A 14,665-nucleotide genomic window follows, 5' to 3' on the forward strand; every position below is an offset into this window, starting at 1 on the left:
GGGACATAGAAAAAAAGTTCAGGGTGCTTTTATTTCCTCATTGTTTTATTTAAACTGGCTTTTTAAACAAGAGTAGCAGGCACCCTGGGAGGCAGTGTTTCTTTCACTCAGTACCCCAGGCTGAAATGAGAGAGGGTGTGGGCTCCCCGGGGCAGAGCCCTCCAGGATCCAGGAGACTCATCTGGTTTAAACTAAATACTTGGTCAGCCTCCGGGCAGCACTGACCTGCTTTAAGTGGGGGCAGTGGCTGGTTCACGGACCTGCAATTTCTCCTACTAGTGGACTTGTATGGGTGCGTGTATCTTTTTGGTAAAGCATGCAGATGTGATGCTGTGTGACCCTTCAGTCCCACTCCCCAGCCATTCTGTGTGAGGGTCCTGGGGCCTTATTTTCTAAAGGAAGTGGGCACTCAGCCAGGCCCCCCACAGCCATCTGAGAACTGAGGTGCAGAGCACAAAGCTGTGCCCAGCGATCTTGTGCACCCTCCCCAGGCCAGGAGGGGCTGTCTCCCCACCTCCCGGCAAGCTCCGCCTCCCTCCCTTGAAGGTAACATGTTGGTTTGTGTGTCTGGTGGGGAATGGCAGGTGGACTTGAATGAGGAGGAAACCATTCTGATAATCCGACGTCTCCACAAAGTGCTGCGGCCCTTCCTCCTCCGGCGGCTCAAGAAGGAAGTTGAGGCCCAGTTGCCTGAAAAGGTAAGGTGGGCATTTGGAGCAGGATTGGCCACATTGTAGCATTGTGCCAGGTGCCTTCCTGGGGTGGGTGCAGCCAGGTGACTCCTGGCACTTTGTCATTGATCCAGCCATGGGTGGTGACTCACACCCAGCTGAATTTATAAATAAGGGCAGGTGTGTTGGGTTTGAGTGCAGAGGACCACTTCCTGTCAGGTGTCTAGAAGCCTGATCAGGCCTTGCCCTACCCTGTCCGGAGGGGCTTGAAGACTCTGGGCTCAGTGTTCGTCCCACTCCCAACACAGTGGGTCCTTTTAACCTACAGCATCCAGCTCAGGGGTCTGGGGCCCCCTGGTCACAGTCACTCCACTAGTCGTCCTTGCCCTCTGTTTCCTGGCCAAACACAGAAAGACCTTCAAAAGGTAGCCAACTGGCCCTTTCTGGCCCAAGAGCCTCCCTCCATATCTCTGCCCTGAAGCAGCTGTTGTAGCCTGTCTCCCCTTGTACCCTGTTTGTGGGGGCTCTTTGACATGCCCATGTACACCACCCCCCCATCAGAGCACACTGCCCAGGGCTGGGATTCCTAGGATGAGACTGGCACCCCCCGCGCCCCTCAGGGCAGGGCTGGGCTGCGGGCGACCTCTGCCCTGTGAGCAGCACCTGTCTCCTCTGCAGGTGGAGTACGTCATCAAGTGCGACATGTCTGCACTGCAGCGTGTGCTTTACCGGCACATGCAGGCCAAGGGTGTGCTCCTGACTGATGGCTCTGAGAAGGACAAGAAGGTGGGTGTCCGACGTGCTCTGTCCAACGGTTCCTCGTGCTTTCTTTGCACTTAACTTTCTGGTCAAGACCCAATCTGGTTGTAACCCCATACACCTGTTGCCGTGGAGTCGATTACAACTCAAAGCAACTCTGTAGGATTCCAAGGCTATGATCTTACCGAAGCACATTGCTGCATCTTCCTGCCGCACAGTGGCTGATGGGTTCAAACCACCAATCTTGGTTAGCAGCTGAGCACTTAACCAGTGTGCCACAAGGGCTTCTTGTTATGAACTCGAGGATGTAATAGCTGTGGTTGACAGTGTATCAGAGTCAGTTGATGACCCGTTAGGGACACACTTAGGCTCCCAAGACCCTTCTACTGAGCTATTGTCTCAGCCTTTTCGTAGCTTATACAGTGCCAACGCCTACAGGATTTTCACTCAGCAGTATGAGTGGGGCCTGGTGACAACCTCAGCAGGGTTAGAATGTTCTGGTGAGCCCCACCTTACCAGCTGGTGAGCCCCTTCACCCTATCATTAAGTTAGATTGGAGGGGGCTTACAGTGGAGAGAAGTTGGCGACAGGCAGGCCGTTGTTGCCTTTTGGGACTGCTTTGAGGGCCCCAGACTCCAGGTGCCCAGCCCCCTTCACCAGAACTGAAAGAGTTCTCAGAATCACCAGGTCCCTCGATTCTGCCCCCACACTATCCTCTGGAAGTCTGGTCTGGGCTGTGTCTTACCTGTCTTAGATCATCGTAGCATGTGTCCTGGGTTACTTCCAGGCCACAGCACGCCCCACCCCGTACCCCAGCCTCACGACTTCTGTAACAGAAACCCTCCGGGGACTTCCTACAGCTGGCATTGCTGTGACTGGCCTGGCCTCAGCTCCTTTCCAGCCCTGTTCCTGTCCTGCTGCCCCTCTCCCAGCCCCATCTGGCCTCCATGCGGACGACTTCACACTGGCCACCACCTCTGGCCCCATCACTTTGCCGCAGCATCCCCTCCTCCCTGAGCTCTCCGGGACCTGCCTTCACACCTGCCCCTGTCCCGCTCCCACCACACCCCAAGGCCAAGTCCTGATTTGGGTCTCTGTTCTGCCTTCTCAGGGCAAAGGGGGCACCAAGACCCTGATGAACACCATCATGCAGCTGAGGAAAATCTGCAACCACCCCTACATGTTCCAGCACATTGAGGTGAGTCCCACTCCACCGCCAGGCCTGGAGGCACGTCGCTGTGGCAGCAGGGGCATCAGCAGCCGGGAGCTCCTTGGCAGCGGTTCAGCCAGGCCCTTGTTCTCCATGCTGTGGGTGGCTGGGAGACACCTGTCTTTGCCGAGCTCCCAGGCCAAGCTCGATTGCTCCTGGTGGCTTTGGTCTCAGAAGGTCTTTAATTATTCTGGATGGGTATTGCCTATACACCTGTCTCTTTGTTGATGGTCTCTCTGGAAATGTGCGTGGCAAGGAGTTCATACAACATAGGGAAGGACACGGTACAAGGAGAGCCCCTGGCAGGGCCCCACCCCCAGAAATGAGCCCACGCCCCACCCCCTGGAGTCTTGCTGCATCTTTGGTGTGCTGGCTCTTGCCACTTGGGGACCTGGAGGTGTCCTGGTCAGTGGAGCACCGAGAATAGGCCTGCTCTTCAGTGAAGTCTTTGGGCCACTGAAGGGGGTTCTTGCTTCTGAAAAGGACACAGATAATCATGCTTCTCATTGTACACACGTGTCAGGGTGTTACAGAGCCCTTGGCTCCTGTCACTGGAAGCCCCTGTGCTCCCACCCAGCTCCCCGAGGATGGCCGCCTCATGCAGACCTCCGTTCACGTGTGGTCAGGATGACTGTGTTGTGACCCCTTTCCTTACTGGGGGCGTGAGAGGAGAAGTTTGGCGGGCTGGAGTCAGCACCGTCAGTTCCAGCCCTGGCCTTGGAGCCACTGTGGGTGATTGCTGGGCTCTGGCATGAGGGTTGAATCCTTTTAGCAGCAGAGGCGTGGAGCACAGTGTGGCACTGGGTGGTCCAGTTTTGCCCCAACACTGACCCACCTCTTGTTCCGTTGCAGGAGTCCTTTTCTGAGCACTTGGGGTTTACCGGTGGCATCGTCCAAGGGTGAGATACCTCCCAGCTTGGGGGTGGGGGGGTCTCCATGTGGTGGTGCTTCTCATCTGCTTGGTTGGGTTTGCCATTACATCTGTCTGATTTCATAGACACTGTGGAAATTTAAAAAGCACAGAAAGCCAAGGAAGAGAATAAAAATCCTCCAGTGAGAGTCAGCCACCACTAACCCTGATTCTTGTGACTGACCTAGCCTCCAGGCCCTTCTGCTGCCTCTGGGCTCTGTGGCCCTGACCGCTTTCTTAACCACACTGAGCCTAAACGTTCACCTAGAGATGCTCTGTAGATGGCGTCCTAACTCCACCATGGGATATTTCCCACCACGTTGTTCTGTGACATGCAGCCGGACTTCCTCAAGCCCGTGGGGTTGTGTGGATACACTCTGAAGATGTCCATCTTATGAGCAGCTTTGCTGAAGTTAATAATAATTATTAAAACCGCCATGTGTCCTTGGAGTAGGAGACCACTTCCAAGTCCAGAAGTACTGAAAGAAAGAGCAAAAATTTCTTTTGATGTGTGGTTTTTTAAAATACTGATTAGATGATGGAGTCCTAAAGGCCTGGGCTCGAGTCACCAACTGGGTCACTCGGTCCCCCTGCCTCAGTTTCCACATCTGGGAACAGAGGTGGTTGTCTGGAGTGAATGAGGGAAGCCACGGTCACCTGTAGTCAGTGCCCACCTGTGTGGACTCTGCAGTGTGAGAAAGGGGACAGGCTCGGCCTTCCAGGGCAGCCCTGTTCACACCTGGTGTCCCACAGTGACTCCTGACCACACTTCCTTCATTGTCATAAGTACCCCGGGTTGAACGGTCGTTTCATGGTCACCCTAGTGATGTGCCCTTGACAGAAGGTGGCCTGCATTTATGTTAGTTGGGTCAGAAGGGCTTTGCTAAACTTAAGCTGGGAACCTGCTCAGAAGAGCCACTTCTGGGCCCTGGAGCCTGCCGGCCAGCCTTCTGGACCCACTCGGTCTGTCTGGAGATGAGCATGGTCCTTTGCCTGCCCAGAAGGCACCACTCACCGTTCTGTGTCTTCTCCTCTTCTTCCATTCACTCACCAGATTGGACCTGTACCGAGCCTCGGGTAAATTTGAGCTTCTTGATAGAATTCTTCCCAAACTCAGAGCAACCAACCACAAAGTGCTGCTATTCTGTCAGATGACTTCCCTCATGACCATCATGGAAGACTATTTTGCATATCGTGGCTTCAAATACCTCAGGCTCGATGGTGAGTGTGGCCGAGCAGGAGATTTGTTGAGGGGTGCTGTTCACTGGTGCAAAGTGTCCTGCTGTGAGCCTCCCTCATGAGGAAGGGTGAGGCCCATGGACCCTGGTGCCACCAAAGTGGGCGTGGCAACATGCTGAGGGTCATAGGCTCTTGGGGTTGGGAGGAAGGGAGGGCCGTGGAGGGACTGTGGCTGGAGAATGGCCGTGCTGGAATTGAAACCCTTATCATGGGAACATAAGGAAACCCATTGCATATAACTAAAACCCCATGATTGTGTCTGCTTCAGGCACAGCTGGAGCCAGGTATACAAGTGATATAGGAAAGGCTTCTCTAAGCTCTTCGCTCCATTTTCTCCATCTTGGCCCCATCCTCATTCATCCCCTCTACCAGCTTAGTATTCAGCAGAGAGGCCACTAGTCTTTACCAGCTGAGGTCTGAGGACTGGCTCTCAGTAAGTGTCTAGGCCAGGCTAGTCACAGCAACCAGGTGACTGGTCAGGCCTGGAGTGGAGTGGGGCTTGGTCACGTCTGTACTGTGGGTATTGAGAGCCCTCTGAGCAGCATGGGGAGCAGGAGGCTGCAGGGTGAGAACGGCAGGGCCCCAGAGAATCTCTCGGGTCTGGCCTCCATGCTCTGTAGTCCCTCAGGGATGGGTCGCTGTACGTGTCCCCCTCTCCCTCAGCAGGCAGCAGCCCTGGGAAGGAAGGGCTGTGTGGGGGAGCCAACTGCTTTGGTTTGAGCATTGTGGGGATGTTGCAACTGGCCAGGACGGCCTAAGGAGGCCCCCTACTCTCTTGTCTTCAAGAGGGAACAGACAAGGCTTCTAGAGAAGGGAGCTGGGGAACCAGTGGTAAAGGAAGGGAAGTAGGGCTGTTTTTTCCTACCTGGCATCTCCTTTGAGTAAGCAAGCTCACATGCAGGCGCACTTCACAGGGCCGCCGGGGCCCACTCGTCCCAGTTTTCTCTCTGCATCTTGAACTGTGGTTTCATGAGCATATACCAGTGCTTGCTGTCCCATCACAGACATGGCCTGCCTTCATTCTGCTGTTACAGCTCTGCCCAGGGCCACCTTAACAACACATATACCTCATCATGTGTCCCTTCTAGCAGGGCATCCCGCCATTTTGAGACAGAAGGCCCAGAGCCCACCAAGGCCACCTGGCCGGGCCCTCATCCCACACCCCTGCCCCGCCCTGTGCTTCAGCCACTCCAGCTGCCTCTAGCATGTTTTAGGGGCCGGGCCTCCGTGTGTCTGTCCTCTCCATCTCTGTCACTGTCCGTCCCACTGGAGGAGAGGTAACACCTGGGAGTTGTGTCCCTACCCCCCCAGCTATTGTCTGCCTTCCCGGTTATTCCGTTCTCTCCTCCATGAGGATGAAGTCTGTGGTCACTGTGACCTTTCCTCATCCCTGGAACCTCACATGGTAGGTGCCATGTGGGCAGAAACTGCTGAGAGGACAGACGGAGGGTGTGAGCTCAGTGGGACCTCGTGAGACTGCGTCTCCCTGCTTCAGAGCTGACGGGTGAGCGTGCAGGCCCAGCTCCTTGGCTCAGTGGCAGAGCTGACTGGGGAGGTGGCTGCTCCAAGCTGAGCCAGGGTGGAGATGGGCAGGTGGTGACCAGCCAGGCCTCAGGACCAGTATGGGTAAATGGCAGGAAGTGTTTAATTTTCACTTTATCACAGAAAATAACTCTTGAATTTGTCAAGGGTGCCCTCGGTCTGAGCTGACAGAAGCCCAGGTGCTTAGATGGTTCCTTGATAAAGAGTCCCTGAGAGCCTCCTCTCCCCTTCCCTCTACTACCTGCTTGGGGTTTCTAGCCAGGAGATGAGTCCCTGTCATAAAGCTGCTGTGTGGGGGCCTGAGAACAATTCCATCTGGGAGCTGGGGAGGTCTCCCTGCAGTCAGGCTGAGGGCCTGCGCTTGTGCCCACGGCAGTGATTCTCTGCCTGTTTTGGGAGAGCACCGTGTCTCTGGCTGGCCCTGCGGAACAGAGCTGGGCAGAATAAGGGAGACGTTTTCAGGGGCCTGCTGGCACGGCAGCAGTGGTGGCTGCTGTTGCCTGGGTGTTTGTTGTACGCTACGCGCCCTCCAGACCCCAGCACCCTGCTTCACAGTCCTGGGTGACTGGGGAGGTACGGCCTGCCCTGGGCCCAGGGAAGGGCTGGAGGAGTGACAGCCAGCAGTGTATCCTCAATCTGAGTTCCTTGCCAGCTGTAGCACAGGGCCACATACCAGGCAATGTGGGAGGTGTGGATGCTGATTCCAGTGGCAGCATACTCTCTGTCCCGAGCAGGTGAGGTTCTCTGTGTCTCCTCACCCCCACCCCAGATCACCCTGCTGACAGCTTTCTCCCTGTGCCCGTCAGGAACCACAAAAGCAGAGGACCGGGGCATGCTGCTGAAAACCTTCAACGAGCCCGGCTCCGAGTACTTCATCTTCCTGCTCAGCACCCGTGCCGGGGGGCTCGGGCTCAACCTCCAGTCAGCCGACACTGTGATCATTTTCGACAGTGACTGGAATCCCCACCAGGTAAAGACAGGCAGGTACCTTGGGGAGAGCCAGCCTCCAGAGTCTGCTCCACCTGGACCAGTGAGGGCAGCACTCAGCCTCCTGTGGTCTCCGGGGAGAATCCCAGTGTTACCCACGTGTATAAAGTGGAAAACAGCCCTAATCCGCCATAAAGTGACAGCCCCCATGTGTGGTGCAGTCATCCTGCGCTGGTCTGCACACACGGGGTCTGCCTGCTTGTGCCCTCAGGTTGCCGAGTCAGTCAGCGCTGGGGTGCAGGCTTCTTCCTAAGCTCACTTGTATACCATGAGGAGGTTTGTCGTGAGGTGCCGTCAAGTCGCTTCTGACTCACAGTGACCGTGTGGGACAGAGCAGCGGGCCCGTAGGGTTTCTGAGGCTGTAACCTTTAACGGAAACAGATGGGCAGGCCTTTGTCTCCCGTGGAGCTGCTGGGTCGGATTGAACGGCCAGCCTTTTGATTGACAACTGAGTGCTTAATGTTGTACCACTAGAGTTCCTCGTTAATAGATAACAGCAGTTTTCAAAGCATTTAATTTTCCATTATTTGTTATAAAAGGAATATATTCTTGTTTGTTAGTTTTTAAATGCAAATAACAATAGAGCTAAAGCAGCTGTCCCCAGTCCCATTCTTGGTGAGCGTCTACCTCCATGGACACCAGGGGTGCAGTTTCCACTCAGGCCCAGCACGTGCCCCTGCTTGTTTTCTCTGGCCGTCTGTGTCAGTCTGCTCCCCACACGCACGCAGAGAAACCTACCCAAGTCGCTGAGTGTCTGCAGGCTGCCCTCTCTAATACGGACGCCACAGATTTACCTAACCGATCCCCAGCTGCCACAGGTCTGGCATTAAACGCCGTGGCATTTCCAGCAGTGCTCTTCTTGGCATGCTTGTGCCAGGGCACCCACCAAGTCTCCTGACAGGTGGCCCTCCGGCTCTTTGGTTTATTGATTGTGGTGAGGTACACTCCCCAGAGCGTCGGCCAGCACATCATTTGCATTTACAGTTCAGTGATGTTGACTTCAGTTTTGTTTCGTTGCCACCATTCTTGTTCTCTCTGGCTCAGTCTTTCCACCACCATTAACATTAACTCAAACAAAAAGTGCCAAACCCACTGTGGAGTCAGTTCCAACTCAGAGGGACCTTGTAGAGCAGGGTAGAACTGTCTCCAGGCTTTCCAAGACTGTGATGTGTGCAGAAGCAGACTGCCTCATCTTTCTCTTACGGAGTGGCAGGTGGGTTTAAACTGCCAGCCTTTTGATGGGTAGCTGAGCGCTTAACCACTAAGCCATCAGGGTTCCTTAACTTTAACTTGTTGTTGTTATGTGCTGTCGAATCGGACCCGACTCATAGCGATCCCTCCTTGGGTTTCTGAGGCAGTAGATTGCCCCATCTTCCTTCCGAAAAGTGGCTGGTGGGTTTGAACCACCAGCCTTCTGGTTAGCATGCAAGTGCCTTAGCCACTATGCTACCAGAGCTCCCAACTTTAACTGGGTGCCCCACAAATAAGCACTCCCTCTTCCCCCTTCCCTCCCACCTCTGCTAATCACTTTACAGTCTTTCTATACATTTGCTTATTTTACAAAAGTGAGAGCGCATCCTTTTGTGGCTGGCTTACTTCACTGGGCACGATGTTTCCAAGGTTCATCTACATGTGGCCCGCGTCAGGACTTAATTTCTCTTTGTGGCTGAGTACTATTCCAGTGTGCACCTGGGCTGCACTGTGTGTATCCATTCATCTGCTGGTGGACATTTCGGTTGTGCCCATCTTCTGGCTACTGTAAACAGTGCTGCAGTGTGCACTGGTGGGCACGTATCCATTTGTGGTCCTGCCTTCACTTCTTCCTGAAGTGTGTGTGTGTGTGTGTGTGTGTATATATATGTATATGTATATGTATATGTATGTATATGTATATGTATGTATAGGTATATATACCTAGGATTAGGATTGCTGGGTCATATGGTAGTTCTAGATTCTGCTTTGTGAAGCCTTTAACTCTTGGTTGCTTCCGCCCAGGGGAGCTTCCCAGAGGCTGCCCTGGTCTCAGTGCCCCCTGTGAGGCAAGTGTACCGTTTGCGGTAGCCTGGCTGGCACCAGTGTCTGCTGGGGGATTGACAGGGAGACGGTTTTGTGTCTGGCAGTCAGTTCAGGGGCTGCTTCCCATCCAGCCTCCTTCATAGCAGCAAACAGGGCAGAGGTCCCCGTGGAGCTGTCCCCTTACTCTGCTCCTAGACTTGGCATGGGTGATGAGCTGGGGGGCTCGCCCCTGTCCCAGGCTCACTGCCAGCAGGGGCCACATCATCACTCGCTTATCCTGCCAGGAAGCGTGACTGGCAGAGCCAGAGCCAAGGGGTAGATGCAGGCACTCCTGTGCTTGTCACGGACTGCCTTTGCCACCCACTTTGGGTGCAGATCCCGAGTTTAGTGTCTCTGCTGGTGCACAGCCTGTCTATGCAGCTTTTGGTCTGAGATGAGATTTGTAGGCACGTCTCTTGGTTCTGTGTGCTGGGTGGTAATAGAGTTCGCTGTAGCCTTGGCTGCCTGTGTGCAGACCTTACTGTGTACCAGGCACTGGCTGAGTGCCTAAACCCAGGTGCTCATTTAATTTGCACTGTGCTCATAAGGGGTGCCTGCGTCACCAGGGTGAGTCAAGGCCTGACTGCACAGCGCAGAAGTGGCAGGGCCTGTACTCAGACCCCATTGCCACCTTGCTTTGGCTAAGACCTGTAACAGTGGCCTCATCTGTGATAAGGCCCCGTGCTGTTGTGCCAGGTGGTGGTGGTGGTGGTGGTGGTGGTGGTGGTGGTGGTGGTGGCTAATGGTGACCCCACGCACAGCAGAACAAAACACTGCCTGGTCCTGCACCTGCTCCACGATCCCTGCTATACTTGAGCCCATTGCTACAGCCACTGTGTCAGTCCATCTCGTTGAAGGCCTTCCCCTCTTTCGTTGACTCTCCACCTTACCAAGCATGACAGCCTTCTCCAGGGAATGGTCCCTTCTGACAACATGACCAAAGTAGGTGAGACAAAGTCTGGTCATTCTCGTTTCCAAGGAGCATTCCAGCTGCACTTCCTCCAGGACAGATCTGTTAGATCTTTTAGCAGTCCATGGTACTTTCAGCATTCTTTGCCAGCACCACAACTCAAAAGCATCAACTCTTCTTTGGTCTTCCTGATTTATTGTCTAGCTCTGACATGCATACGAGGCGATTGGAAATATGGCTTGTGTCGGGCACAACTTTAGTCCTCAAGAAGACATCTTTGCTCTTCAGCACTTGAAAGAGGTCCTTTGCAGCCGATTTTCCCAGTGTTGTACGTCACCTGATGTCCTGGCTGCTGCTTCCATTGGCGTCAGTTGTAGAATCAAGCAATGTGAAGTCTTTGACAATTTCAATTTTTTGTTCATTTATTGTGATGCTGCTTATAGGTCCAATTGTGAGGATTTTTGTTTTTGTTATATTGAGATATAATCCATACTACCGACTGTATTCTTCCCTGTGCCAGGTGTTGCTGGTGAAAATGACCCCCTGGGTTGCCTTGAAACGTTGCACTTTCTTCTCGATTATCTGTCAAATCCTAGTAAGATAAGAGAATGACCTCCCTGGAGACACTCTAGGTGAGCGCCTCCCAGCTCCCTGTGGACAAATACAGGCACGGGCTCCAGGTCATGTCCAAAATTACAGCCCCGTCCTTGAGCTTCATGCAGTGTCTGATTGGGGCGGGCACACGAGATCGAGCAGGCGCTGCGTGTCCCAGCGGCATTGAGATCGACCTCCTCTTTGAAGGTCTGAAGGCTCTAGCTTGGAACTGAGTGCTGTCTTTTGCCTCAGGACCTGCAGGCACAGGACCGAGCCCACCGCATCGGGCAGCAGAATGAGGTGCGCGTGCTCCGCCTGTGCACAGTCAACAGCGTGGAGGAGAAGATTCTGGCCGCCGCCAAGTACAAGCTCAATGTCGACCAGAAGGTGATCCAGGCCGGCATGTTCGACCAGAAGTCCTCGAGCCACGAGCGGCGTGCCTTCCTGCAGGCCATCCTCGAACACGAGGAGCAGGACGAGGTGAGAGCAGGCCCCGCCCCGCCGCCCCTCCCCAGCGTGAGTGGTGGACGCATGAGCGGCTTTCATTTTTGTTTTTTTACCTTTTTTGCACTCTTATTTTTTTTGCATCCCTTTGGAGTAAAGGGAGTGTGGGCTGAAAGGAAAGAGGATGAGTACTTGCTTTTTCTTTGAAGTGGTTTTTTTTTTCTAAACTGCTGGTGAAAGATGCCGGATTGACAGCCCTGGAGACTGAAGTCCTCTATTTATCCACAGAGCAGACACTGCAGCACGGGCAGCGGCAGTGCCAGCTTCGCCCACACTGCCCCTCCGCCAGCGGGCGTCAACCCCGACTTGGAGGAGCCACCTCTAAAGGTGAGAGGGGTAGTTCAGTCTCCATGCCCATTCAATCCTCGGCTTCTCGGCTGAGACGGCCAGCAAGGGGCCTGGTCCCACGGAGCGTGCGTGTGCGTGTGCGTGTGTGCCTCTCGCTGCGAGTGGTCCCCTCCGCCGCAGCTGGACTGGGACCACAGGCTCATTTCCCATGGATGCCGCCGCTCACCTCGAGCACGGCCGCCACCCGCCCTGGCTCTCCACAGTCAAATTAAATGTTTGACGTCTTGTAGGAAGAAGATGAAGTACCCGATGATGAAACCGTCAACCAGATGATTGCCCGGCACGAAGAGGAATTTGACCTGTTCATGGTGAGTGTGTTGTGGGCTGCAGGCTGCATCTCACTGCACACCTTGACCTGTGCTCGGCATCCCCCTGTGTACAGGCCCTTGGAGGCATCTTGCGCCCACCCTGCTCACATCAAAATCAAACATTCCCAGAGCAGCTATTGGTGTGGCCACATCATGCCTCATAACGTCCATGCCCTTTTTCCTGGGCCTTCAAAGGATGTTGGAAGGATGGTGCGACACACACACCCAATTTCGTTTATGTGACACTCAGCCTTGCCACTCCTGCTGACTGTTCATCCTTCCAGGTCTGTTTCTTGGTGGAACCTCAAGGGCTCCCTTTCAGAGGGAATTGACACTGTCCAAGCCCAAGGGGCTGCCAAGGGCCTTAGTCACAGACTCCCATCCGTGGGCTGGAAGCATATAAGGCATGAAATCGGGCAGAGGGCTGCCACCTCTTTTCACCCTTCTCTGCTGGGTCAACGGCCCCCACTCTATGACCTTCACGTCATTCCCACTTTTCTCTGCCTCTGAAGCAAAGCTCTACTCTAGCCAAGGTCTGAACACAGGCACCAGCCCAGGGCAGCCACCACCAAACCCCAGGCTGCGGTCTTAAGTGGTGTCGTCATGATGCCTGCAGGTGGAGAAATAGCCCCTTGTGAACTTTTGGGTCCCTCCACCAGGGCACATTCTCGTCACCACACATGCTCCACTGGCTCTCCCCTGTGCTCATCCCTCTCCCTCTGTCCCCGTCTGCCTCACACACCCCCAGCGCATGGACCTAGACCGCAGGCGCGAGGAGGCCCGTAACCCAAAGCGGAAGCCCCGTCTCATGGAGGAGGACGAGCTCCCCTCGTGGATCATCAAGGACGATGCTGAGGTGGAGCGGCTGACCTGTGAGGAGGAAGAGGAGAAGATGTTTGGCCGCGGCTCCCGCCACCGCAAGGAGGTGGACTACAGCGACTCACTGACTGAGAAGCAGTGGCTCAAGGTACATGCTGGATAGGGCCGGCACCTTGCCACCCGACGGAGGCTGGCTCGGACAGGGGAGTGCACTGCAGCTGTGCCTCACTTGGGGCCTGGTTCAGAAGCCGGCTCGGTTCTCACTAGTGAGCTGACGTGTCATCAGGTTGCTCAGTTCTTCCTGACTCTCAGGAAACAGCTCAGAGCCTGCTGGTGGGTACAGATGGCCTTATGAGTAGGAGGCTTAACTTCTTGACATGATCAGATATATGCTGACCTTTGGAGTATCTGTGATAGGAAAAGCACCTTGGTAAATGACTCTTAATTGAGTCTCCCTGTTAGGGGGTGGGGAGCACCAACTTGGGCTCAGGTAGCCTTGCTATGGGAGGGAGGAAGGAGGAGCCCTTGTAGGACACATGGGGCTGCCGATTGTTGAGGTGATGTGTGCCTGTTTTCAGCAGGTGGCACCTGACTCTGCAGGTGAATATGGTTGAGGCAGAGCTGTGGGCACTGGAAGGGCCCTTCTGACCCAGCTGCCTCGCCTCCCCTCCCCTCCCCCCACTGAGGGCACCCTGGCTCAGTCTGTGTCCAGGGAAGCCTGTTTGTGCAGCCAGTGGTCCTTCTGTGCCTACATGGTGCCTGGCACTGCGGTTAGCACTGAGATGACAATGACATGCCAGACCCTCCTTCCTCGGAGGCTCTGCAGAGGGGAGGGCTGATAATACCACCCTTTCGGGAGCAATGAGCTCCTTTATGAAGGTGGGGCATTTGCACGCTTATGGGGGATGGTTGCACAGCATGTTGGAAGCCATTGATGTCACTCAGTTACACATCTCTTTAAGGTGTTTTATTGGTAAATGGATACATACAATTTTTACAACAATTGAAAAAACAAAAAATAGAAAATCCAACCTTGATGTTTCATGAAACATCGGAAGCATCTCATCTGAGGAGGCAGGTCGTGGCTTTCAGCCACACCCAGAGCGGCAGCCTGGGCCCTCTGGGCACATACCCGGGGACCCCCTTAGCTGGCTGTAGGCACCTGGTCCCATGTGGCCAGGTAGACCAGGTTCACTCCTGGAAGCTTAAAGCACACCGGATTGTGAGCTCGCCCCACTGAGCTGTGCACACGAAGCCCATCAGGAAACGAGACAAAATTCAGCGTGGGCCACCCTGTTCCCCAGCCACCAGCGCCTTCTTGAGTGAGACACTTCAGGGACAAGAGAGGGCACATAGCCTTGCTACAGCCCACGTGCACAAGGGCACAACCCTGTGAGAGTGGCCTGACGTGTGTCACGTAGCAGTGGGTGCCTGTTAACACAGAGGCACCCACATGTGGTATCTGTATACACATTTTCCTTTTTTGTGTGGCAGCTTTAGCAAAAACAAACCCACTGTCATCGAGTGGGTTCTGATCATAGTGACCCTATAGGACAATAGAACTGCCCTGTAGGGTTTCCAAGGCTGTAAACCTTTACAGAAGCAGACTGCTACATCTTTCTCCATCAGAGTGGCTGATGGGTTCACACTGCCAACCTTTCTGTCAGCAGCTGAGCATTTTTATCTCTGCATCACCAGAACACCTCTGACAGCTTTATTGAGATGTAATTTACATACCATCCCTTTTATAAGGGTCCAGTCCTTCAGTTTAGTGTCTTCATCGTGCTGTGCAGCCATCACCACAATCAG

General features: G+C 54.4%; 1 protein-coding gene across 1 annotated transcript in view; it reads left to right on the forward strand.

Moving 5' to 3' along the window:
- SMARCA4 (SWI/SNF related, matrix associated, actin dependent regulator of chromatin, subfamily a, member 4) overlaps window positions 1-14,665 on the forward strand; it is an 88,402-nt gene that overhangs the window by 50,616 nt on the left and 23,121 nt on the right. Inside the window, exons 19-28 of the mRNA XM_007953594.2 lie at window positions 585-698; window positions 1,350-1,457; window positions 2,542-2,628; window positions 3,493-3,539; window positions 4,605-4,771; window positions 7,138-7,301; window positions 11,130-11,357; window positions 11,610-11,708; window positions 11,960-12,037; window positions 12,786-13,004. Coding sequence (XP_007951785.1) covers window positions 585-698; window positions 1,350-1,457; window positions 2,542-2,628; window positions 3,493-3,539; window positions 4,605-4,771; window positions 7,138-7,301; window positions 11,130-11,357; window positions 11,610-11,708; window positions 11,960-12,037; window positions 12,786-13,004 — 1,311 coding nt within the window. The remainder of the gene's footprint in view (window positions 1-584; window positions 699-1,349; window positions 1,458-2,541; window positions 2,629-3,492; window positions 3,540-4,604; window positions 4,772-7,137; window positions 7,302-11,129; window positions 11,358-11,609; window positions 11,709-11,959; window positions 12,038-12,785; window positions 13,005-14,665) is intronic.

Source organism: Orycteropus afer, unplaced genomic scaffold (assembly GCF_000298275.1).
Source record: "Orycteropus afer afer isolate SDZICR_OR568_19922 unplaced genomic scaffold, OryAfe1.0 scaffold00402, whole genome shotgun sequence".
Taxonomy (NCBI): Eukaryota; Metazoa; Chordata; class Mammalia; order Tubulidentata; family Orycteropodidae; genus Orycteropus; species Orycteropus afer.